The sequence below is a fragment of the Prosopis cineraria genome, unplaced genomic scaffold (assembly GCF_029017545.1).
Source record: "Prosopis cineraria cultivar Desert tree isolate PC_DT_omini unplaced genomic scaffold, ASM2901754v1 PC1, whole genome shotgun sequence".
In the NCBI taxonomy this organism is placed as follows: domain Eukaryota; kingdom Viridiplantae; phylum Streptophyta; class Magnoliopsida; order Fabales; family Fabaceae; genus Prosopis; species Prosopis cineraria.
The window spans coordinates 40,583,842-40,610,952 of record NW_026555332.1 but is presented as its reverse complement, the minus strand read 5'-3'; the positions used below and the strand labels follow the sequence as shown (position 1 = coordinate 40,610,952).

Genomic DNA, 27,111 nt, shown 5'->3' with positions numbered 1-27,111 from the left:
TTTTCCTGAATAATAAATGTTATCGTTAGAATTAGAGGAAATTAAGATGATTAGGGAAGACTTTAACGTAATAAAAGAAACTATTGAGCCTAAATCTTGTCTCAAAAGCAAGTTCCGACATTTATTATGCCCACCCTTGGTCTTAGGTTCGTGTATGTAGTTATATACTAAATTATTACTAATTATGCTTGTGATTCTGAAATATAATACCAGAATGCAAAACGTATGCGTAGTATACTTTTCCCAGAGCAATGATTTTAGTTTCATCCATGAAATGATTTTCAAATAAATTATGCTCATAAAATAGAGGACTCAATATCTCTTTAAAGTAAGATGGAAATTTTGAACATTGTGAATAAACAAAATTCACATTTCCATCATTTAAGTCCATCAATGTCAGGCCAAAAAAAAAAAAAGAATGACGACTAAGATAATATAAAGAGACAATGATTAAGGTAAATCATGTGGAAGCTAATTTTTCAGTGTCACTTATTTTATTTTTCTATGGTAAACAGGAGCCGCCTATGCCCACAAATACAGAAAGCTAAAGAGACGGGGAATCAATTCCCAAACTTTCTTCTTGAACCAGGGCCCCCGGGAATTGAGGAGTCATTTTTGCCGAAGAAGACTTATAAATTCCAAGTTAATTTGTTTTAAACAACCAAAAAAACTAAACATTTGTATCTTTTTGTTGATTTTGATTTCTTGGATTAATTTGGTGGTTTAACTAGAGAAAGGTTAAAGAAATTATTCATGATCGAAAGGCGCTTAATAATAACTTCAGGAAAAATTTTATTGAATTGCTACAAAACCAACTATATTATATAGAAGTGAATGCTATATTTTAAAAGGATAACAGGAATATAAAATTAAAGTAATGGAGATGAGAATATTGATATGGATGTTCGGGCATAAAGAAAAAGATAAAATTCAAAATGTGGAAAAATGTACTTCATCCATCCTAAGTTATAAGATACTTTTGGACAACAAATCTGACATACCAATAAATACCATTAAATACGCTTAACAATTTTATTTTTTTAAAATAAAAATATAAACTTTCAAATACCCTTCATTTAATAACTTTAATCTATACTTAATCAGTATTAAATAGAGAGAGAAAGGAAAATACTAGAATAAGCTTATTTAATGAAATCTTAATCTTTTCAAAGTGTCTTTTATTTTGAAACAATAAATCTCTCCCAAAAATATTTTATAATTTAGGACGGAGAAAGTATAAAATCATTTAAGATGGTTTGGACATATATAAAGAAACTTGCAAGAGGCACGTTTAAAATGGATAATGTTGAGCCTCTTATAAAAAGAAGCAAGAGAAGACCAAAAGGAACACTTATAAAAATTGTTATATGAGACATCTTAACATAATGGTATTGTGCAATCTGTGTACTGACTTCACATGGTAGGAGAAAGCTTTTCGTTTTTATTTCATTGTTGTTTTTAGGGCTATCCTTTATTAACAAAAGACACCATGGTTGGATTCATCGAGCGTAGTGTGTGGCAAGAATGGGCCAAGGCTTTTATTCATGCGCTTCCAATATTTCTGATGGAATAAGCCAGCCTACTACAGTATTCGCTTTATATAAATCCAACCCAATGACCTTATTGTTGTCATATGTAGCCCAAAAACAGAGAGGAGGAAACAAGGCAAAATTAAGTAAGCTGAGTAGCCCAGCCCAGAGCCGCCTGTTGAGCGAAGTACGGAGGCATATATTTCATCGCAAAACTCTCATCGTCATCATCCGTTCCCTCGTTAATTAATTTGATGCTAAATACAATGTTGCCTCTAATAAACTCCGTAATTTTCATCGCTTAAATAGGTTTTTCTCAATGTGGGGCTTTCATCCACTGAGCTCACCAGATCCCGAGCCAGGGTGCCGGCCATATTGAACTGAAAGTTGACAAAAGCATGGGCAAAATGAACAAAATTTACTGTTTCACTCCATCTTATTTGTAGGTTATTTTTAATATCATCTCTAGTCCTGCACTTTTAGCATTTTTATCGCTTTTTTATAAAAATTCAAATATATACGAGGTAATAACGGTATCTATGGGGGAAAAAAGAGCAGTAAAAATATAAAATGAACATGTAGAGTTACGCCAAAAAATAGACTTCTTCTTGAAAAGCTGAAGAAGATGCGTAATATCAGGTTTACAAGCTTCCAACGAAATACTCCCAACTTCATCCTTCAACAGGGTCCCAAACCAGAGGAAATGGATCCACCCAAGGTCTTCCAAATCTCAATTCCATCCTTTGTAATATTGATGAATCCAGTAAAGCAAGCTATGAATACATACAATCAAAAATCCCTGCGAAACAAAAAAATGGGGATTTCTTGAAGATTATGCCCTGCAAATGAACTTCTTCCAATTTAATTCTAGCTACTATGTAAATTGCTCTATTCTTCTTGAACTTCATGCATTCCATCCTCCATGAACGTATTGAATTATTAGATTTAATCTGAGCCCCCATGATAATTTTGATCTACAATTCTTAATCCCGAAAAAGAGTTCTTATCAACATTAAGAGTTGAGATTCTTGAAACTTGAAGGACCGAGTTCAAACTGCAAGCCATTTTTATGAAATTCATTTGACCCCTAAATTTTTGTATGACTTGATTGGGAGTGATTTTGATTTCCTCATGCAGAACTAGATTTATTTTATGTCAAATTAGATCAATCAAAGTAAAAATATTTTTAAGACAACTTCTTATCCATGATCAAGGCATTTGCAATTCTTCTGAACCATGAAATAAAACCATGTTCAGTTAAGGAAGAAGAAGAGATAGAAAGAGCATCAAACTAGATAGCCCTTGTAAAAGGGCATTCACAAAAAATGTGTTGAAAAGAGTCCAAAGCCTCACAACCAAAACAACAAAGTAAAGAAGAATTAAAATGATGAGTACGCAAAATATTTCTTGTAGAAATAGCCTTGTGAAGCAATTTTTAAATAAAGAAAAGAGTTTTATAAGAAAGATGCAGCTTCTATATAGAAGTTCAAATATCATCCACAAGCTAATTAGAAGGTCTCTATCTTTCAAATAAAACTTGATATCCTTCTTTCACCATATAAGATCCTTTCCCCCAAATAAGCTTATTAGGAGACCCATTAATCCTTCTTTCATTGTATGGCATTTATATCGTGACCAAAAAAAAATTAAAACCCCATTAATTTTGTTTAAAAATTCATTAAGTTTTTAATTTTACCCTTATTAAATATAAATATATTTAAAAAATAAAATACTACAATATTTAATATCTTTTCCAACATTTAAGAAGGGTAAAAAGGTAAAGATGCACACAATAATGAATAAAGTATCTTATAAATAGGATCAAAATAAATATTCTCTCTCTATCTTATAAATAGGATCATAAAAATATATTTTATCAAAATTAAAAAAATTTAAAACTCTTAAATCTCTTTAAAATTTTAATAATTTTTCAATTTTATATATATATATATATATATATTCTTTCATCAACTTTTATGAGGGTAGAGGAAGAAAGTTCTAAGAAAATCAACATCAGGAGGTACACTAGCATAATGTACGGTGAGTAGCTCCTGCCTCAGTGCCCCTCAAAGAAAACCGTTAAAAGTGGAAAAATGGGAGGACAGGGATAGCCTTGGAGATAGGTGGGTGGTGGGTGACGAGGGCAGTGACCAATATTTTTGGAGGAGCCGAGGTGTCATTTTTCTATTTGTGGATCGATGCATAATTGAGCCCCTAATCCCTGTTATTTAAATATTTTCAATCTCCCATCTCCTCCTTCGTGGGACGTGGGCAGCTAAGATCCCCAACTTTTGTGGGCTTTTTTAATATATTCATCTACTCATTTTTCAAATGTCTCTCCCCAACCCCTTTCCTCGTATTGCCCACTCCTCTTTTTTCTTTTTCTTTTTTATTATGCTCCCACTCAACTGTACAGTGCTACTGTGCTTCGGAGTACGCCATGGTGCATCTCACCACTGTGTGCGGTCGCATCAATTGCTCTCGTCTTTTAAACTCCACCCACCCAATCACATGCCCTCATTTCAGTGCGGTGGGGCCCCCTTATGGTTAGTGTTCTAGGCTGTGATCCTCTGTGAGGGAGAACATCATGCCATTGGTGCGCTCGACTCTTGGCCCGAAAGTGTGATCGCTTGTTTAGCCGACACGTGGGACGTCCGATTGGGCAGTCCCGAGTCCCGACGTGGCTCCTGGGCCGAGGAAATGGTCCCCAGTCCCCACCTGAAATAACGACTCAGGTTTCCTTCATTCCATTATTGTATTGGTGGCCCGAGTTGGTCCTCCTCACTCTGTTCATCCTCTTCATGACGCGTGTCTAGCTTTACTTAATGTGGAGTAACTTGCTCCATCCATGGCGGTCCCACCTTGTATTTTCTCCCATTTGCCACTCCCTCCATTCAATTATTAAATGTTCATATTTTTAATTTTCTAATATATAATTAATGACTTTTTAAAAAAAAGTTAAGGAGGCTTGTATTTACAAATTCAATCGCGCTCCTATTTACAAGGTAAAAAAATTAATTTTAATTTTATTTATAAAATATTTTACTATTTTTATATTAATTTTTTATATTTATACTCTTATTAAATGTTAAAAAAATATAAAAAATAATTATTGTTGTCTTTATTAAAGATAAGGATAAAAATTTATTAAATTTTTAGAAAAATTTAATAAAATTTAAAATTATTCTTAATTTGGATGGAATATAATAAAAATAATTTATAAATAATACTCTAGAATTTTCTCAGGTGGCAACCACGAGGTGGAATGTGAGTAGGAAATAGGAATCAAGGTTTCAGATATTGTTAGTTGAATGAAAAATAATTACATAAACAATTATCATTATTGATAATATTAACATTCCGATTAAACTGAATTAAATTGGCTCAGACTAAATTAAATTGGGTCAGACTCCAGTATCAATGTAATTTCTTTCTTGTCGCTGATATGCCACATGTAAGGCAGTAAAGGATCCAGATGCATTATATATTTTAAAATTTGATAATGACATCAGTGTGATGTCACTTGTCACCGTTGTGGAGAAGGGGCTTATAATTATTTAATTAATTAGGTGAATTAACGAGCGGGGTTATTAAACGTCGCTTGTTTTTTCTTAAAAAAAAAAAAAAGTAAGATGGTACCTAAGCTAATAATAATCTGGACATTAACTTAGAAGTCCCTACATACCGTAGCAGGGTCATTAATAAATAATAATTCAGACGTCAAGACCATGTTAATCCGCTTTTCTGGTTCGCTCCATGCAAGTGTTTGCTTCATTTAAAAAGTATGATCAATGAAAACGATCCGATCTAGCTTGACGAAAAAGTCTTTTTAAAGAGAAATAATTGACGTATCCATGAAGATGGAATAAATATATTCTTACTTTTTAAGTATTTTATACTTACCAAATATTAAATAAGAAAAATTAATCATTTAATTCATGTAATTTTGATTTAGTTGTAACTCCAATCTTTAAATTTTAATTCGATTATAATTTAGTCCCTAAATTTCTTGCAACTCAATTCATATAATTTTAATCATTTAAATATTGATCTTATATTTTAAAAAAATAAAAATATTAACATTAAAACTATTTTAAAATTTTAATCTTTACTCCCTTCGTTCAAAAATATAAAATATTTTTTGAAGAGTTAGATGTTCAAAAATATAAGATATTTTTAGTTTTTTGAGATGTAATCATTGCCTTTTTTTCAAAAGTGCCCTTATTGATAGTGATTTTATATTTATTGTAGAGTGTTTGATAGGAATAAATATAAAAAGATAAAGTTAGTTAGAAAGTAGGTAATTATTTTATTGGGAAGATGGGATTAGATTAAAAATGTTTTACATATTTAAACGGAGGGAGTATAATTTTTATAAAGATTAAAAGGATATAGTAATTTAAAATATTATCCCTATATTTTAACATAATTTTAATCTTCATAACTTTGTTTTTTAAAATATAAGAAGTAATATTTTAATTGGTTAAAACTATAAGCATTGGGATTGAACTACAAAAGTCAAAATTCAAAAATTGAATCATAATTGAGTTAAAATTACAAAGATCAAGTTACAACAAGTCAACATTCAAGTATTAAGTTATAATTGAGTTAAAATTTTAAGGACCAAAGTATTAATTTTTTCAATTTATACCCTTAATTGAGGGTATGTTTGGATTAAAAAACCCACAAGTGAAGATGAGAATTAATTGAGATTAATGAACTAAAATTAGGAGACAAGTTTGTAGTTATAACATGATTTATGTTTGAATATTTTTTTTTTGAAAAAACTCAATTAAATAAAATAAAATTTATTTAGGTGATTGTCTCAAAAACTAGTTTAGATGTGTAATAATAAAAAATGACATGGATTTGATAATATATATTTTTGTGACTCATTTGAATTTTTAGAAAAAATAATAAATTTTAAATTACAATTTTCATAAATCTATATATAATTAAGTATTATTTGTAAAATATAAAACATATTAAATAAATTAATAAATAAGATAAAATTTTTAAAAAATAAAATAATTAAAAAAGTTATTGAAAATCATCATTTATAATTATTAAAAAGACAAAAAGATTTATATATTTCATATAATGTATATAATTAATTACATTTAATAAATTTTTTTAGACAAGAGTAAAGAATAAAGACAATTACATATTATAAAGAGTAAAAAACATAGTGAAGGATTAAACTGTAACCAGCTCAAAGAAAAAAATAATAAGAGAAGAAGAAAAGAGGTAACATAGAACCTAACGCTAACACTGTAAGCTAGTTCCTCCAGCTTTTATGTTTACTGAAATTTTGGGAGCAAAAGCTATTCTTAAAATTTTTTAAATCAAACAAGATTTGAATGAGATTTCAGATTTAAACTGAGGTTTGGCTCCCAAATCCTAGTTTGAATTTAATTCAAACATGCACTGAGTGACAGACTCACAGTCACAGTACATGTTCACCTGATTTTTTTTGTCCATCGTGATCCATGAAGAATATATCCTTCTCTTACCGGCTATTCATTTTGCCACGGATCGAAAATTTCTGAATTATTAATGTCAACTCAATCAAGTGGACAAACGGCGAAAACAAACGGCTCAGATTCCCTCCATGAACGAACGACCGTGGTTTATTAGACGGCAAAAAGAAAGGGACCAAGTGTAATGCGTCGTCTTGCACGAAACGGTGCGTTTTACATCAAGCATGGGCATAATGCAAATTGCAACGTCGCGGATCCCATTTACTCGCGAGTGAAGTCTCATGGTCGCGATCTCACGATTTAGTACCCGTCCCCCTAAAGCCCCTAAACAAAAAATAAGGGATAGGGTAGGTAGAGAATAAACCTTGCCTCCCCACACCCCCCCCCCCCCACAAGAAGTTGTAGATTACTTGGTTAAGAAAATGGATATTGATTTTGGGTTTTGGGTTGAGTCTAAAAAAGAGAATGAACTCTCTTAATGTAATAACTTTTTTAAGAAATAGGGTTGGTTACGGGGGGGAAACAATGAGAACCACGACATTATTGAAAAAAAACTATATTTGAAGGATATCGATTCATTTATCTACTTAAATTAAAACATAGCAGACAATCATCAATGTCTCACAATATTGTTATCAGACTCTTGAGTTAGTTTTTTAAATTTATTATTTTTATATTTTTAACTTATAAAATCATGTTAATTTATTAATAAATTTGAATTAGATAAAATTTGATTAAATTTGCAAGTTGACTCTCTAGTTTACTATTTTTATATTTTTAATTTATAAAATCATGTCGATCTATTCATAAATTTGTGGAGCAAGATAGACATATAATAGAATTTGGTTCACAAAAGCAGCAGAATCTAGTTCAATAAAAAATAAAACTAAAAAAAAAGCTAATATTAATAAAAAAGAAAACAAAAATTACCAAAAATAAGTTGTCATATTTTAAAATTTTTATGTTGAATATAATAATCTATAAATGTAAATGAATTTAATTTCAGTGATTTACATTTAAAACATATTTAAATTAAATTATGATCATATTTTATATTTTAATTATTTAATTATATATTTTTAAAATTTATTTATTAATAGAAAAAAATCTTACAAATTTACAACACACATTTATATTTTGAATTTACATCTCTTATCATAAATTTGCTCAAACATGCAAGTTTAATAACTTTGTCTCAAAAAAATGACTTTTATTATGTTTAAAAGCATTTTTTGCAAGGGAGGGAACCATAATATCCTTTGCTTATCATTCTACTGGGCCTGGAGTACTCAATCATTAATCTACACAATCAAAATTAATTTAACTTATATATATATATATATATATCCATATTTAATTTATTTTCTATACTAATAAATAAAATTTTATTTTACTATATATAAATTATAAAATAAAAATACTTTTAACTTGGATTTTTAAAATAAATTTATCATTTAAAAAATTACAGATTAAAACCGTTAAACTAAAACCGTTAAAAAAAAAACCGCTTAAAAGATTACCTTTGAATAGCTCACATTGATGAGAAGTAGGAGATGTGAGTAGGGGTGAGCAAAACCAAACCGAAACCGAAAATCGAACCGAATCGAATCAAATTTTGTCTATTTGATTCGGTCTATTTGATTTTTCGGTTCGATTCGATTTTTTTATTTTAAATATTTCGGTTGATCGGTTCGATTCGGTTAGTAAAATTTAAAATCGAATAGACCGAACCGACCGAATTACATATAATTTATTAATTTATAAATTATATTTAATTTATAAATTATTTTATTTTTATTTTTATTTTTTATTTTAATAAAGAATAAAAAATAATAACATCACTTGAAACCCCAATTCAATCAGTCACTCTCATCAGTAGGTATTGTGACTGGATTATGAGGCTATTATTTGATCATCGATGTTTATTTATGGTTGTTTATTTGATTATCCATGCCTTTATAATATTTGGACTTTATGTCATATGGGTATAATTATAATGGGCTCATATTAAAAAAACGAATAGAAAAAAAGGCCCAATTTTATAGTGTTGTTTGTTTTAATATTTAAAAAATAAGCCCAAACCGAAAAATTGAATTAACCGACCGAACCGAATTATCAAATTTCGGTTCGGTCCTTGTTCGGTTCAATTGGCTTATTCGGTTCGATTCGGTTTTCATTTTCAGTGTTATTCGATCGATCGATTCTGCATATTTTAAAACCGAACCGAATCGAACCGACCGATGCTCACCCCTAGATGTGAGCGGTTCCTCAGGAGTCAGGGCTGATCAAAGCGTGGACTCAACTGTGTCGCACTGTCGACAAAATTTACCAAATCTGACTTCGTTAAGTTTTGTCCAAGGACCGTCAACTATAGATGATCCGACACTTGCCATCGTGTTTTCCCCCATTTGGATTTATTTGTTTTCCGGTGTGCGCACATGAATCAATTTCCTTTGGAAAATAGGAAAATAATCAAAATATCACCAAAGGATTATTGGAAATATTTTATATGTGAAGAATTTTAAAATTTTAATTTTTCATTGCACCTCTATAATCTTTATTTAAAAATAAAATTTTATAAAAAATGATTAAATTACTCTTACAGCTTAAAATGACAAGAATCAATTTTGCATAAATAAATTACACAAATTTTGACAACAATCAATTTATGATTAACAACTCATTTAAAATTCAACAAAATTAACAACATAATTTTAATGATACAAGTATTTACCCTATATAAATAACAAGATATCCATGTTTTGATAACAATAAATTTGTGATTAAGAACAACACATTAAAATTTAAACAAGATTGAAAAAATGATAATACAAATTTAATAGAATAAGTGTTCATCCTATATAAATAATAAGTTATTTGAGTTTTAACAACAATCAGTTCGTAGTTGACAACAATATATTTAAAATTTAATAAGATTGAAAAACTAACAACACTAGTTTAATAGAATAAGTGTTCATCTTACATAAATAATAAGCTATTCAAACTTTAACAATAATTAATTCATAATTAATAACAATACTTACAGAATTTAACAAGATTAAAAAAATTGATAGCATGTGTGTTAATGGGATAAGTGTTCACCCTACATAAACAATAAAAAATTTAAATTTGGGCAATAACTAATTAATGATTGATAACAACATATTCATACTTTAACAGAATTGAAAAATTGATAGCACGAGTTTAATATAACAAATATTTATTCTACATAAATAACAAGCTATTTAGACTTTGATCATAACTAATTCATGATCAATAATAACAATACATTCATACGTTAATAACTAATTTCTGTTTAGTCGTTTCTTTCATTAAAATGAGCAATTGAGTCATTTTTTATAAAAATTTATTTTCGACTAAGAATTAAGAAGGTGCAATGAAAAATTAAAATCTTAACATCCTTCTTTAATATAAAATACCTCTAATGGTGCTCACGTGATATTTTCCCTTGGAAAATTTACGGCGTGTATGTAATTCGCGTTGTAACTAGTTTTTTTTTTTTTTAATTCTGTTTAATAACCCTGGCAAACTGCTATATGTTTTAGGCAAATATGCGTGATCGCCCAATCATCAAGATCCATAAATCGATCGCCACCAACCTCACGACCCCTTATTTTAAAAAAAAATTCCATAACCATCCGCAGTCGACCATGATCTCATTCGTTATTGTCCTCGCCCTCACTCAACCACAGCTCCGCTTAACAATAATTCATCACTGCGTTTGGTTGGTTAAAGTAAACACATCCAGAATCAGTACACAAAAACAACTTCAATATTTACTAGGAGTCTACTACTCAACTATACTTATTTTCATTACTCTCCATATTAGAGCGTGAACATCATTTTTCTCCCTTATTCTCATGTGCGATAGTAAACGATATGTGTGTGTATCTTTCTATTATCTTGCTATTTATTCATATATTATTTGCATGAATGAAACAAATGTTACATTGCTCCTGCTCCTTTGGAAGCCATAAAGATATATTTGGCACGGTAGTTACGCATATATATGAACTCCTTTAGCTAATTAAAATTACCTTGCCAGAAGTTTACTTATCAAATTTGTTCAATTTAACATCTCTTTAACTGATTTTTATTTTTTTTCCCCCTTTTCAATGTGCCTGATTTGCAAATTATAAACAATTTACAGTGTTTAAACAAAAGATAGCTAGGAAAGATATTGAATCGTGCTTTTATAAATTTTCTTTAAACAGATTAAACAGCTAGCAAAATCTTCATAAACAAGTTAAAGCAGATATAATTAGAATTAGAATTAGGACTTTTCACAAAAGATAGAATCCAACACAAATTTTGTGAAGGAAGCGTATCTAAAAGCCCCACTCCAACAGGGAAAATGGACAAGGCGCCGGCGCCGGCGCCGGCGGAGGAGGACAGCTTTGAGTCTCCGGCGCCATATCTGTAAAATAAGTACTCAATTGACTGTCACCGCCGTGGCATCCCGAATACGTCCCTCCCAGAGGTGGCCACACGGTTCTCACCGCCGTTCCCACTGCCGTGTCACTACTCCGCGGAGGTGTATCCAGCGTAGATTGGTTTTGGCCCCACCAATACGGTGATTCCTGGGGCCGAGAAGATTGACAAAAATTATGAGCTTCGAGACCAGTCTCCGGCGACGGCGACATAATACCTCCCACGGTTGCATCGTCTTCTTCCACCTCTGTTTTGACAGGCATGCCGGACGAAGACGAGGACGAGGTGGTGGCAGCGGTGGCCGGCGATATCAAGCGCCGCCTCTTCTCCGCCAACTGTCTTCCTTCTCTCTCGGCCAATACGCGAGATAGAACGTCAGGGTCCTCCACCACTTTGCACAGAAACGCCATCATTTGCTGAGGCCGTCTCTCGGTAGCCTCCAGCCTCTTATTCATCCACTCAACCTCCTTGTCCAACGCCTTCTGCTCCTCCTTCAACCTCGCTATCTCCATCACCAACACTTCCTCATCCATTTCCTCCAGCATCGTCCCCTCAAAATACGCTATGTTCTTATTCTTGCTCTGCTTCTTCCTCACTATGTTCACTAGCAACTGCTTCTGCCCTCGCAGGAACCACTCGTTCGCAAACTCCCATCGATCTGGATCCACCTTCTTGAAACCCTATCATAAATTCCATCACACGCAAGCAAGATGCTTGAATAAAAGCGGTTGCTAAATTAAATGAAAACTCAACGGAAACGATCGAGGAAGATAGCTAACATAGGTATTGAGCTGACGAATGAAGCTGGAGAAGTTATTGTGCTTGAAATAAGCAGGTAAGATCCTGCGGGAGAAATCCAAAGGGTCGACGACGACGAAGCTGTTATTGGCTGGCCCCCAAGCAACGAGATTATCGGTCCTGGGATCGCTGACTAAGTGGTACGTCTTTATGACGAACGGCGAGATCACGTCGTTCTGCTCCATTCCATATACTCTCTCTCTCCTTGGATGATGCGGATGTGTGTGTATGTGGGAATGATTGTGAATCCGAATAAACCTGAGCTTCTTTCTATTTTGAGGAGGGAGGTCGCGTTCTTAGTTTCTTAAGGATGATGGAGCACCACCGTGATATATAAAGGGACGCGCGCACAGTAACAGAGGTGGCTAACGTGGCGATCTTTGGGAGTCACGAGATGGACCCCACGTGGCTCTGCCCTTTTCTTTCTTTTCTTTTTTTGTTTTTCGCTTTTTTTGTCAAAACCAGTTTTTGGTACACGTAATGTATCAGGGACGTTGAGATATTTTGGACGGGGACGAACGACGGTAAGCACGCGCGTATTGAGAGAGTGGAGGAAACAATTAATCCGGGCGAGATGAGTGCGCGCGTGAAAGGGTTCCCATGGGATTAAACGACACGTTTTTGATTTGGCGCTGCGAGTGCTGGCATTGTCACTCCCAACTCGGTTTTTGGAATTTAGCTTTGTTCTGGGTACAATTTTAGAATTTATTATTTAAGTAGCTATATATGCAATCATGTATGCGTGAGTGTAAACAATTGAGGCGCAACTAACAGGACCATTTGTTAAATTTTTTATATTTTATTTTGAATATTGATCAATGATTGATCACATTCTTTTGCATATAAATATATTTCTTCTTTAAATTTAAGAATTATTATAATTTAATTGTTCTTGTGTATATAAGCATGGAGTTTGAAGATCAACTGTCACAGTTTACATCTCACTGCAGATAATCGAACTTCCTATAGTGTTTTCTTAATAGGGATGTAGGTTTTGATGTACATATTACATGAAATTTTTCAAAAAACTACATAATTTATATTACCAGTAAATAGTGCTACTTGTTAAAAAAATGTATGTTATATAGTGATGGTTTTTCATCTGAATGAGATTTTAATCAACAGTGAGAAGTGGCAAAAGTTGAGACACCTCTAATCCAGGGGTTTGATTTGAAACAAATAAATTAACAAACTGTGAAATCTGCAGTGTAGGAGGAATAGAAATTAGCACATGAAAACATAAAATGCTAATAATATGGCTGGATGGGAAGAGAAAAAAAGTACCAGCTTGTAGTAGCTAAGTCACTGCAATATTTTAACTTAGATTCAGGGATAGCATTAAAAAATTCACTCAAGCGTGATTATTGGTGTAAGGAAATATATTTGAAGGAATAAAGAAAAGGCTTGGCGAGCGGGTCATAAGATTCGGGTGCTGGCAATGGGATTGGCTTTGGGGAGAAGAACGACAAGGGAAGTGCGTGTGTCGTTTCCTGGTTGGTCCACGTGCAATTTTCTCCACTGGGGAGCAGCTGCATGATGTAATTTCATTTCGATCGTACTCAACAAAAGCTGATGGGGTGAATGGAGAGGTAAGTACATGAATAAATATAACAACGGTTGAAACAATGTGAGCATAAGAGAAAAGTTTTGATCGTGTGGTTAGATTACGAGTGAGGCAGTGGATTGGGGGCCTTGCCCTTTCGGGAAACGACAGATCCATTGCTTAACAAAAGCAGTAATGGAGGGATAATTAATATGATTGGGATGGTTGAACATAATTTAATAATACAAGAGAAGAGAATAGTGGGAACGAATCTTTCAATATCAATATAAATATATATATATATATATATACATATATTATTACTCAGGGCCAGGGGGCTCCAGCATCATGTGGATCATATTCCCTCTTATCATATATGCCTCCAAGAAAAGAATACTTTCTGCTATAACCATTTGGTAAGGATTTGATCCATCATTTATAAGATCATATCCCATTATTTAGTTATAGTAATCTTGTTTATCAGTGATATATATGTAAATACTTTTTTTTTTGAGCTCAGGTACATGCTTTCAACTTCTTATTAGTGTTTTGGAACCTTGACTGAACGTCAAGCCAGAAAAAGCAACGAGTCACAGTTTTTATGGTTCAACTGATATAAAAATTAAATAAAAATAGTATTTATATACACAAATATATAAATAAAACATTAATGTATCGATGCTACTCGGGATCTCAATGCCAAAAGCTAGATGCCTGGACTGCTAGAGTTGGGAGTAGAGGCATGTTAGTACAAGCTCGCGATTTCGAAGGAAAAAGCTAGAGTTGGAGGCACACGTCATGTCACGACTCACAAGCTTTTGATTTCAATACCAAATGTTAGATCTTTAGAGCTAAAGGTAAAGGTTGGATGATAAGTTAGAGATTGAGCATGCATGGGGGGGGGAGATTAGAGAACAGAAGAAAATTGGAGATTAAAGAGGAGAAATCATGAATCTAAATGTCTTAACCTAAATTTCTTTTTTTTTTTGTTTTGAACTGAGTTGACCTGCTCCTAGTTCTGGGTTAAATCCAATTCTATGAAAATTGTTGGTTCAATCCGGTCCAAAAGTTAATTTGATTCAATTGGTTGAATCAAATCATTTTACTTAGCGAGCTGCAGTCGGATTGTCCAGTCCAGTTTTCACAACATTGCTTCTTATCACTAACTTGACTTTGACATGTTCTTGTATTAGAGCAAGTGCAACGTATATGACTCTCCATCTCCATCGTCCGCCAGCAGTTAACTAGTGATCGGAACGATATAATTAAGGTGCTTCTCGCAAACATTAATTTCAGTGTCCCATTATAAACAAACAGAGGCTTCATTAAGGTGCCCTGAGACTTGGGCTACATCTACAAAATCTAACTGTGTGATCTGCATCGCTGCGTGCTTCACTCAACGTGTCATCAACAAGCGTCCACCGCAGTGTTCCACTTCCAGCAATGACTTTCTTTTTATGCTTAATTGACATTAATACACGCACACAAATATACATCCTCACTGTTTCGGTTAGTAATACCAACATAATTAGGTATACATATGTGTGTGGTTTCATTAATTATTTGAAGGTTGCAGCTGCATGCAGGCGTTTCTGTTTATCTTTTCATCAGATTTCATTCCTTACGGTAACAATAATCTCTTAATTTTTAGTGTTGTGTATCATGATATTATATATAGTATAGGTGAAGTCTGCCTTATGTCGGTAGATGAATTCGTTTAAGCAACATTAATACGAACGTGTTGAAGTTAGGATGAAAATTCAGTGCTGCGCAACTACGCTAGAATTTAACTGTTTGGTATCATGTGCATTTTAGAACTATTTTGACTTTTTCCAAATCGGAATATTCTCTAGTTTCAAATAAAGATCTCTGGAGCGCTTATTATTGAGGGTGAAAAGACAAAATCAAAGAAACAAATTCTGCAGTAGCATTGGGACTATTTGGAGCCACGTGTGTGCTTGGAGAATTCTCATTAGCCACATGAAGATTTTTTATTCGAAGTAAGGAGCGAGGAACGTGAGGGGATGATTGTAAAAGTGAACTACGGGAAGGGGACACGATAGAGAATTTGACGATCAATTCAGACCCAAGACAATGTGACTTATGTTATGACAGAGATCCCAAGTCTCGCCATGTGTCCACCTTGTAACAATCATGCGCTGGACAAAGCAGAAGAGAACAGGGACAGCCAGAGACATGAATAGTGAAATGAGACATATGATTGGGCAACTTTAATCCAAGTGTCTCTTTTGATCAGTGGTGCTGTTGGAGGCGGCCAACAGGTGGCACAAAACATTAAGTATCAAAGCATAGCCAGAATCTGTGATGTTGCCTTCTTTGTTCGGCATTAACAGAACATTTTGCCTAAACATAAAACTACCATATCATCTATACGTTGAAAATTTGAAGAATTTTTTAGGAGATAATGTTGTTGTAATGTTAAGGATGCGATAAACATGTCTGAATGTAGCTAAAAATTCATTGGACTGATTGTACAAAAGAATAACACATCGCCAAACTTAAAAAGGACAGGAAGTAACTGACAAAATGGATGGCGAGAGATCAGTGTGAGAACTGGGGTTAGGCACATGCTGCTAAATTTGGATGGTGAAGGTGTCAATTACTTTACCGATTACTTAGTCACACATCAAGTTGCTGTTTCGGAAGCCTGGGAAGTGAGGCTAAGCTGGTGACAAGTGGGTCATAAATATGAAGACTAGTGCATTGGAATTCAAATGTTAATTGGCAAGTTAAGAAATGGAATAATCAGAGCTACAGGGGAAGATCCCAATTGATGCTGATATGGTGGGTCCTGCGAACGACGCAAAGCTTACTGTTTGAATGGGCCAACAACAGTGGCAATGAGCATAGGGACTTCGGGGAATTACAAGATTCAAAACCTGTTTCTGCCACTTGGAGTCATCTTGGCGCCGATTCTCTCCTCTGTATGTTATATACACTGTCAGGTTGTTATGCAGCATTATTGATGGTGTTGCCCAAATTATGGTATGCTCAGTATTGTGTTTGAAGACGCTTGGGGAGGATTATAGTGATTCTTCCTAATTTGTGCTGTGGTTTCCACTTTGGATAGTGTAATTTCGCGTTCCTTGGTTCAGTTGTCATCTCACATGATTTTCTTGTGCTTGGTGCTACAGTAGAAGACTTGTCTGTGAATTTTAATGTGCATTTAGTTTTCAGTTTGTCAAACGTTCATTTAGTAAAAGTTCATTTGGTGAAAATCAGTTTAGTGAAAGTCAGTTGCTTTAACGAAATTTGTATTTGGATATATTTTTTTAAAAATCAGTTTGATACATTGAAAATTGTTTGTTTTGTGATAATGAAATGTGCTTTTAAATGTACAGTTAAAAAGACATTGATTTATAATGATATAAATGTAATATATTTAAAATATTTTAAAAATATAATAAAGATTTTAAATAACATAAATTTTGATCTATAATGCTCAAAATTTGATCTCTAGTTATTTGTATTTTTTTTAATTTGTAATTTTAAAAGATGTAATAAAGATTTATAATTTTTATTATACATTAATGTTAAAAATTAACATGATTAATTACTCAATTTATAATACTAAAAAAATTGATACCTTATTATTTTTATAATAATTATATTTTTAATGAATTAATTATTTTTTAAATAAAAGAATAAGAGATTAAATTTAGGGCCCACAAACAAAATTCAGAAAATGAAACTCCACAAAATCACTAAATCCTATGGAAAAACAAGTGATTATGATATCTCATAATCTGAGTAAAATATGAAATTTTATTTCAAATATAGCTTAGTAAGATAATAACATAAATCACTGAATAATATCCTATTTTTTAAATTTACTTTTTAAAAGCTTTAAATAGTTACATTTTAGAAATTTACTTTCAGCTACTGTTTGAATATACTTTAAGAATGTGCTTTCTTATAAAATATTTTATCTAAATAATTTTTAACTTTTTAAAAATAAAATTTTATTTTTTGAACATGAAATAGAAGAAAACTAAACGGACCCTTGAACCACTAGAATTGTAATAGTCCTTCGCTAAAGGATGTAGTTGAAACGCTGTGTGGATCGTTAGATTTGGGCTTCATTGGTGGAAGTAACCAGGGCAAGAATGTGATTGATTTGTATTGATAGCAATAATATTATTTCTTACATTCATGCATCATGGAGTTGAGATGGCCGAGTTGGTCTAAGGCGCCAGATTAAGGTTCTGGTCCGAGAGGGCGTGGGTTCAAATCCCACTCTCAACAATGTATTAATATTTTATTTTCACTTTGTTAATCGGGCTTGTTTCAGCCCAATTTACCTTTATGGATGCACTGTTTTCCCTCTTCTCGGCCCAAGTTTTCCTCATAAAAGTATCTGTTTTCCTCATAAAAATTATTATATGCCAATATCGAGCGAAGGATAATATAGCTACTGTCAGGAGATCATAGCTGATAGTTTAAATTTTTTTAAAAAAATAAAATAAAGATTACACTCACACGGCAGTGATGGAGTAAATAAACGTTTGTGTAAACTATTTGGTTTGTCTCGTGACTTGTCAAATGTACGAGATAAGGTTGATTCATTGATCCAATGGGAGGATTTAATCGAAGATAGTTTAGATTAAGCTCGTCTAGGAATTTGAAGCTACCTACCTCGTTAAGGCCGCAAAGACCGACTTAATAGTTCATGATGAAGTAGTATTGTTTTGTCTAATTCAATTAAACTTTGTAAATAAAGTATAAAATTTTCCGTGTATTTCCAAGATAATATAATATTAACATATGCTTTTAAAAAAGTTTCAATATCATCAGACCTCGTGAACCGGCAGTACTGGCTAAATAGTCATGAGTTTTTCTCAAGGACACTTTCGAAAAGATATCACCAAATATTGGTTCATACAACTCTACTTTATGTCTTATAAATATAAATAAATAAAAGTGCTAAAAAGAAAAGCACCTAATAACTTTATTGATACGGTGTGGATAGTTTTTCTTTTATGGTTTAATGGCGAGAGTTGAGGGTGGTTTCGAGCTAATCGAAGAAGAATTAAAGTTTAGGTGAAGGTTAGGTGTGAAAGTTAGTTCCAGTTCCAGGCTTAGCTAAATGAACGGGACGACCCTCCCTTTCTCTCTTGATCAGGCCTATGACTTTCATTAACATTGCTTATTATTCTTCTCATCATGGTAATATTTGATTTCGCACCTCTTCATCTGTGTTATTATTCTGCTGATCCCTCTTAATAATATTGTAAATTTATATGAATCTGGTTTGTGGGTGCAGTCTTTGACAGGTCTGATGCTGAGATCGATAGTGAGGCTGTTTGCATCGCTGATGGGTGAGCCTGTTGCATCAGTCTCGACCTTGCTCTATTACAGTGGCCTTCTTCCTCAGAACATGGCCCTCACCAGAATGGTCCGCCACGACTTGCTTCATCATGGGAATTACCTCTTCCGCTTCCTCGTCGACTTGTTGACTTGCTTAACCTGATTATCCCCCTCTGCCGTTTTCCAGCTCAGGGAATTAAAACCCTTCATCGTCAGTTACCTGCGAGGGATGCTTCTGGCTGAACTAGCAGCAGCATATGGCTGTGAGGAAAGCGACGAACTGTTAACAACATATGATCGATCGTTTTAGTATTTGTGAGTGATCTCGTGAGCAGGGAAAGATGAAAACACATTGAGACACAACTCATGTAATCATGGAGTTACTGTTTCAAAATAATAAACAATTCGACTCGTTTCACCATTTTGTTCACCTCACACGCCACATGGGTAGATATTCAATGAATCATATATTCGTGTTTGTTAGTATTCATTTCATTCATCATGTGGGGTAGATAAAATTTGTACTGTAGTTATACTACTAAAACTAAAAGTCTCGATCGATGCAACTTGTTCCAAATATTTTTTTAGCTTTTTTTTTTTTTTGAGAGCGTGCGTGGCTTAGTTGTATATTTTTTTACATCCTGGACCCTGCCACCAACATGAAACTTGAAAGATTCAAGTGGGAAGCTATTTTTAATTTTATTTTTCCAATAAAAAAGTCGGAGGGTTGCCGTTCCTCAAACAAATCATTTATATCTCTCGCTAGTCGCTACCAATCACGCTCAGATATTTATTTATATGATTATGTCCCTTTACACTTCCTGCCTACCACGCTCATATGTTTACTGTAATTTATAACAACGAAAGGGAAATATTTTGGCCCCAAAAAAAAACCGAAAGGGAAATATGAAACCGATTTCTCAAAGTAAATGTCGCGTTTCATTAATTAATTATTTAATTTTTAATTATTAATGTGAATTCAAAATAACTATTACTCCCTTCGTTAAAAAATGTAAGACATTTTTAATCGAATCTCACTTTTCAATAAAGTAATTACCTATTTTTCAACTAACCTTATTTTTTTATATTTATTTCTATTAAACACCTTACAATAAATATAAAGTCATTATCAATAGAAGTACTTTTGACAAAAAAAGGTAATAATTATACTTCGAAAGACTAAAAATGTCTTACATTTTTTAATATACAACTCCTCAAAAAATACCTTATATTTTTTAATGAATAAAGTATCTTTAAGTTAAAATACAAAAAAATTATTGTCATATTATTTTTATTTATTTATTTTCACACTTTAAATGGATGAATCAATCTCTCTCCTTCGAATGTGATTGTGGGAAGCCATGCGCTATGTACGTCATATTGAAAATATTTTATATGAAGATTTCAATTTTTTTTTAAGCACTCCTGAGTCTGAAGAAAATATATTTGAAATTTGAAATATCCTTATATCTTAAATCGGACAAAGGGGGAAAAATATACACAAACTTTTTCTTTAAAAATATCGAGTATCTTTAATTGAAAAAAAATACAAGAGTATCCATAAAATTATTTTACCTTGTCACGTAGAACACAAAATATGACGTGTCTCCCTGCATCATCCTTTTCAATTGCAATCATGTCGGAAATTAATATATGATCAACGCTCCCTTCAACTTCAACCCCCCCGGTGGTTCAAGTCCCACCTTTCACCCCCTGTGGCCATCATCTCCGACTCCTTCCTTGGCCGAAAGAGAGAAGGTGTAATGAAGAAGCCAACATACAATAGGGGAAATATCAATTGACCGTGTTCTGAGCAGAGAAGAGGTCATCAAAGGTTGGTTAAGAAGGTAGAAAGCTTTAAGCAAGAAGGGGAAATAACCCACTCGTGCTTTGCACTCACCAAAAACTGATACGTTTTGACACATTCGTAGCCACTGACAACATAAACGAGAGGAAGAGAAAGAAAGCCCAAGTTGGTTACTGAGTCATGTAGAAAGCAGACATATCTATTTCTTGTAAACACAAACAATCACCCCGTTAATATATACCCTCTCCATTTTTTCTATAAGAATAAATTTAGGGTTGTTTGAATGTTGAGAGAGAAATATTAAGTGAGATGATAACGTGATGATTCATTCATCTGGAAGGAGTACAATATATAAACTATAAACAGAGAGAGAATCTCGTGATAAGATTACAATCTGATCAGATATACTATTATCATATAATATTTACAATATCCTAGGATATTATGTTTGAATCAGTCTCGTATATGCTGTTAGGATGAAGTATTATGATGCTTCTGGATTGTATTCTGTTAGGCCGAGGTAGGTGGGTTTGATGATATGCTAACAGCCCCCCTCAAACAAGAGGGTCCTGAGCACACCCTGAGTTTGGTACACATATAAGCAAACTGAGTATGACCAAGTGGTTTAGTGAGCAATTCTGTCGTTTGCTCATGAGTGGGAACGTAGCCTATTGAAAGTTGACAAGCAAGCACTTGGTCATGAACAAAATGTCCATCAATCTCAATATGCTTTGTTTGAGAATGATAGACTGGGTTCTTGACCAACACCGCTGCACTTACGTTATTGCACTATATGATTTTAACTTGTCGAACTGGAAACTTTAGCTCTTTTATAAGTGACTTGAGCCATGAAATCACTGCTGTACAATTAGCCAAAGAATGATATTCATATTTCGTGCTCGAATGAGAAACTAAACTTTGCTTCTTGGAGGACTATGACACAAGAGTTCCTCCTATGTACACACAATACCCAGTCATAGATTGTTGATCGCTCGGGTAGGCAGCCCAATTAGCATTAGAATAAGATACAAGATCAAGACACTTCAACCTACTCAATTGTAGCCCATGTAAAACAGTACCCTTTATGTATCAAAGAATTCTCTTCACAGCTTGCTAATGTGATGTCGTAGGACAATTGAGGAATTGACTAAGTGGTTGACAGCATAAGAGATATCGGGCATGTTTGTTAGGTACTGTAGAGCACCAATGGTGCTTTGAAACTTGAAAGACTTTTGATGTCATTTGAAAGTTGATCATGTAATATCTCCTTTTACTAAATATAATTAATCAATCAAACTCATGGTAATTAAAGAGTTAATCAATTTAGTATATTACCAAGTTTTAATTTTAAATTAAGGAATCTTAAGTTTTCATAATCAGAATGAGTTAAAACCATTCATAAACTCTTATATCAAAGTAAAAACAAGTTATAGAAGCATAAGATATCTCAAAGGAGTTAAAGAAATTGAAAACAGTTAACAAACAACTTATTTGTCACAGATCAACAAGGTAATGTGTCGCGGCTTGTGCACACAGTACTGCAGCATGTTACTCTCTGTGCTGCATGCTGTAACTTAGGCACTAATGCGCCATCGCGTGTTGCACATTTTCTTGATAGCTAATTTTGTTGTCATTTGATAGCAAAATTAAGGAACTTTTGACGTGTCCCGTTTCTCCATTTGACGTCTGAATGACATGATCTAAGTGTTTATAGAAAGCTCTTCTCATGAACTAGCTAATGACATAAGTTTTACTTTCAAAACAAGTCACACTAGAAAGTTGGACACCCAAACACAATTTTACTACTTTTCACAAACAAAGGGTGCCTACAAACCCCCTAACAAGTGCCAATAGCCATACCTAGTATCCAAATTATATTCATTGGACCTAGGACTATGATTACGATATGTCATGCACATAATTACCAATATAATATAAAATCACCCCTTAACCCCTTTTTCTAAAAACAGCAGGAGGAGGTAATTTACCTTGCATTACATCAAAATCATTCATAACATGTTTGAAATATCATTTCTACACTTGTACTAGTATTTTGGCCCAATTGACATATATAACTTATCACATACAATTTCTCAAGGCCCAAAATACATTTCAAATATTGAAATAACCACATAGTACAAGTGTAACTAGAAATGCAACCTAAAATTGACAATGATATTTTATTACACAAAATAAACATAAACTAAAGGCATACAGTAGGAATGTACTAATTCCTAAGCCTCCTAAGCTTTCTCCCTCTCAGCATCATAGCTAGAACCTGTAAAATATTAAATGCAAGAGGTAAATTTAGCCACTCAGTAACCAAGGTTTGACCTACCCTATGCAGTTATATATTAAGTGTAATCAAACACAAGCATATGAAATTAATTCTTAAAACATGCTTGAACATATATCATAACTTATTATTCCAGTTCACACATTTTCATCCAATATATGTTAGGTATATAGTCACAAAACACTTAGACATGTGACCATAACCTGATATATTACATGACCTACCATAACTCAAAACGTGTGCCACATCATATAAACTCATAGGCAATGATCAACCAACCTTATATTCTCCTTATTTCCTTCAACTGAAACCGTGGGCTATAACATTAAATTGGGTTCCATCCATGTAAGTAGACTACCCAAACTTATCAATAGTGAAGTGTGACCCGGCCAAAAATCACAGTACTCACTCTCGAACCATGGCTTTCCCTACTTTCGAATATCTAGGGTGTCGTACACCCTAAGCTATTCTCCTTAATAAACTGATAGAGAAAGTTAAGTTTCAGTCCCTCGACAAACTATGGAAAAAGGCTATAGCCTCATGCACCGAAGGGCAGTTTAAGTATCATATGAATTTTCTCTACGCCTAATCCCTAGGCGAACTCCTACCCACTGATCATGCCATATACAATGTGCCACAAAGCATGACATAGAGAGGTCTTCTCTTATTCTAGTATTTGTCTGTGTGCATGGCGTGTGACTTCACACCGGACTTATAATTAAGGCTGAAACACAACCTAAAGGCAATTATTAGACCTCTCTAGCCATATACCACTATAATTTACTTAACTATCGTAATTAAGCTTAATTAATCATAGGGGTTAAAATTCGAGATGTTATAGATCGTATAGGTTTGGTTCAAAGGAAGAGCATGGTGGCCAAGATAAAAGCCACCTAACATGAATTATGAGGCTCTAGATAGAAAATTAATTGACATTAGTTGTTTTTTACCATTAGGGGATACCATTGAAGTAAGTTTATAGGTGCTGCATTAGCTTTCTTCACTTAAAAAATATTGGGTGCTTTTGAAAAAAACTTTTGTGAATATTTTTGTTCCTTTACTTTTTTAAATATCAATTGATATTAATTAAGTTTTTCTCAGATATTCAACTTTTATTTGGTGATAATAAGGCTTTTAGCCCATTTATGCTCTAACCAGGATAAAAAAGGTACAATATATACATCCCTTAAAGTGCATAGGCAAAAATTGGATTGGAATATACTCTTCTAATTTTATTTATAAGGTAGATAATGAAGATTAATTTGAATTCTATTTATAATGAATTTCAATATTTTATATAAAATGAAATATACTCCTTTAGTCTTATTTATAAGATAGAAAGTGAAAATTAATTTTGGTCCTATTTATAGAACATTTCACTATTTTATATGTTCGTTTTTATTTTTTACTTTTAATATATGTTAGAAAAAATTATTAAAAATAATTCTTTTTGTTCTTATTAGTTGATAGAGGTAGAAAATTATTAAATTTTATAGCAGAATTAATAAAATTTAATATTTTTCTTGATTCTAATGAAACATGTTGGAAGTAACTCATGAATAGAATTATAGAGAATATCCTCCATCTCAAATTATAAGATAATTCAATATAGGATTACACATGCCAATACATAAAGCTCAATAATGACACCTTACAAAATTTTTTTTCAAAATAAAAATATAAACTTTTACAAATTTCTTTCTTTTAATATAATTTTAAATCTACAATTATTTTAATTCTCTTTTCTCTTAAAGGATTATATTAAAAAAGTATCAATAATAAAAATTTATTTTTTGTTAAACTATCTTATATTTTAGGAAGATAAAATATCTTTTTAGTTATCTTACACTCCCTTTATTTAAAAATATAAAGCATTTTTAATCGAATCTAACTCCTCAATAAAGTAGTTAGTTATTTTTCAACTTATCATATCTTTCTATATTTATTCCTATTAAATACTCTATAATAAATATAAAGTCATTATCAATAGGGGCACTTTGAAAATAAAACAATAATTACACTTTAAAAAATTAAAAATATTTTATATTTTTAAATATTTAATTTTTTAAAAAATATTTTATATTTTTAAACAGAAAGAATATATATTTTAGAGTGAGTTGCTTAGAACCTGTCTGAGGATGTTTAGTTTGGAACAAAAAGAAAGCAAAAGGTTACTGCAATTTAAATTATACGTTATTTTCACAATTATGGATGTTGTTGCCATGCGCGTTGATCAAGCCACTAATTGTTTCCTCCCAAAGTCAATCAAAGCCAACAAGGTTGGCTGGTTGCACTACTTCCATTTCAGTTAGCACACTTCAAAATTTATTTCATATTTTTTTGAATATTAAATGAAAAATAAACTACTATTTTTTAGAAAAGTATAACAATTTTTAAAATCATTCATATCATTATTTAAATAATATAAATTATATTTAATTATTTTTTAAGTATCTTTATCTGATTTTATCATGTTCGAGCATTGTAAGGTTCACTTGAAAAAATTCTTTTAAAAATGTTTTCTATATTCATACTGATTTAAATTTAAGATTTTGTATTTAAGCGGCTACACTTTATTCTATTAAAACCAAATACCAATGTGTACTGATATTTTTTTATATGATTATCTTATTAAGTTATATTGGAGTATTGACAAACTCAATTAAGAATATCTCTATTAAAAATACTTTCTGCATTTATGGATTCAAAACTCGAGACTTAATATTTAATAGTTATAACCCTTTTTATTAAGACTATCGTGCCCTAAATTTAATTGTTTGGCTGTGCTGTTTCTTTATAGGAAGAAAACAAAGCCTATGACTTCCAATTAAATGTTGATTCTTGGTGACACCCAACTGATGAGTTGGACACAACTGGACGGATGGTCCACTCTTCTACTCTCTTTTTTGGCCAAAGGTCTATTCTTCTACTCACGTGAAATACGAATTAAACTTGTACCTTTTGCATTTAGAATAAAAAACCCTTTTTCCATCTCCTAATATTTCAACAAATCTATTTTTAACCTCAACATATATATATATATATATATTAATAAAACAAGGGCAAGCAGACAGCTTGATAAATAACCTCAACATATATTTTAAAGTAATTAATTTCTACTATTCAAAATGCGGTTATATATTACTTAATTCGACACAGGACACACGTAGCACCATGCGCACCCTTATTCCTTGAATTATTGAAGTTCAGCTCAAAATGTTTTTTAAAAAAAAAAAAAAATGAAGACCGAACACCGTATTAGGTTGACTCACGCTTGCGTACAAGACAACGTAAACATCCAATTGGCGGCACATCACTTTTCAGCTTTCCTTTTCTAAACATTAAGGTCAAATCACCAACACTAATTAATCATGATCACCGAGATTATTACTGGAAGTGATCATAACCTAACCTCTCCGTACTTCTCCTCGTCTCATGATTATACATATACCATGCGTATTCTTTTACTGGAACATTTTCTCTGAGTATTCCTTCTTACATTTTTATGAAACAACATTAACTTATCCATAATTTCTGCCTTGTCTTGCGACATAAAAAGATTAAGGTCGGCAAAGGGATGGTTGAGTTTTGACACTCAAGAGAACGCTAAGGACCGTATTCCGCGGAGCACGCACCGAATAGATGCGACACTTATGGCTCACCCTCCAAATGATTCCCAAAAATGATTGTAATTACCTGTCCGGGAAAAGAAATAAACAAAATTGATAACCTTGAATCTTGACCGTCCACTACCTTCTCAGACTTCTAAAAGAGTAATAGAATCTAGCGGTAATTATCGCTCCGTTTCATCCAAATTTACTTCCTTATCGTTAAGGCACAATAACCCTTCTGTTCTACCCAAAATGTCCTTCTAACGT

At 32.5% G+C, this 27,111-nt stretch overlaps 1 protein-coding gene, 1 long non-coding RNA gene and 1 other non-coding gene across 3 annotated transcripts; 2 read left to right on the top strand and 1 right to left on the bottom strand.

The window, feature by feature from the left end:
- Positions 1-11,206: 11,206 nt before the first annotated feature.
- On the bottom strand, positions 11,207-12,548 carry LOC129286110 (heat stress transcription factor C-1-like). Its single transcript, XM_054922138.1, has 2 exons — positions 12,241-12,548; positions 11,207-12,141 (listed from the first exon to the last, which is right to left on the bottom strand). The coding sequence occupies exons 1-2, from the start codon at positions 12,442-12,444 to the stop codon at positions 11,359-11,361; spliced, it is 987 nt and encodes a 328-aa protein (XP_054778113.1). The 5' UTR covers positions 12,445-12,548; the 3' UTR covers positions 11,207-11,358.
- A 5,439-nt stretch (positions 12,549-17,987) lies between these two features.
- Positions 17,988-18,068, top strand: TRNAL-AAG (transfer RNA leucine (anticodon AAG)). The gene has a single exon. It is a non-coding gene; the product is annotated as a tRNA-Leu (tRNA).
- Positions 18,069-18,751: 683 nt separating this feature from the next.
- LOC129311450 (uncharacterized) lies at positions 18,752-19,551 on the top strand. The gene is made up of 2 exons (XR_008593296.1): positions 18,752-18,989; positions 19,087-19,551. It is a non-coding gene; the product is annotated as an uncharacterized LOC129311450 (long non-coding RNA).
- Positions 19,552-27,111: the final 7,560 nt, after the last annotated feature.

Bases quoted from the DNA above. Each gene is read 5' to 3' on its own strand.
- LOC129286110 (XM_054922138.1), bottom strand. From the start codon at position 12,444: ATGGAGCAGAACGACGTGATCTCGCCGTTCGTCATAAAGACGTACCAC. The intron at 12,142-12,240 runs GTTAGCTATCTT...AATTTATGATAG, and splicing joins TTCGTCAGCTCAATACCTAT to GGTTTCAAGAAGGTGGATCC.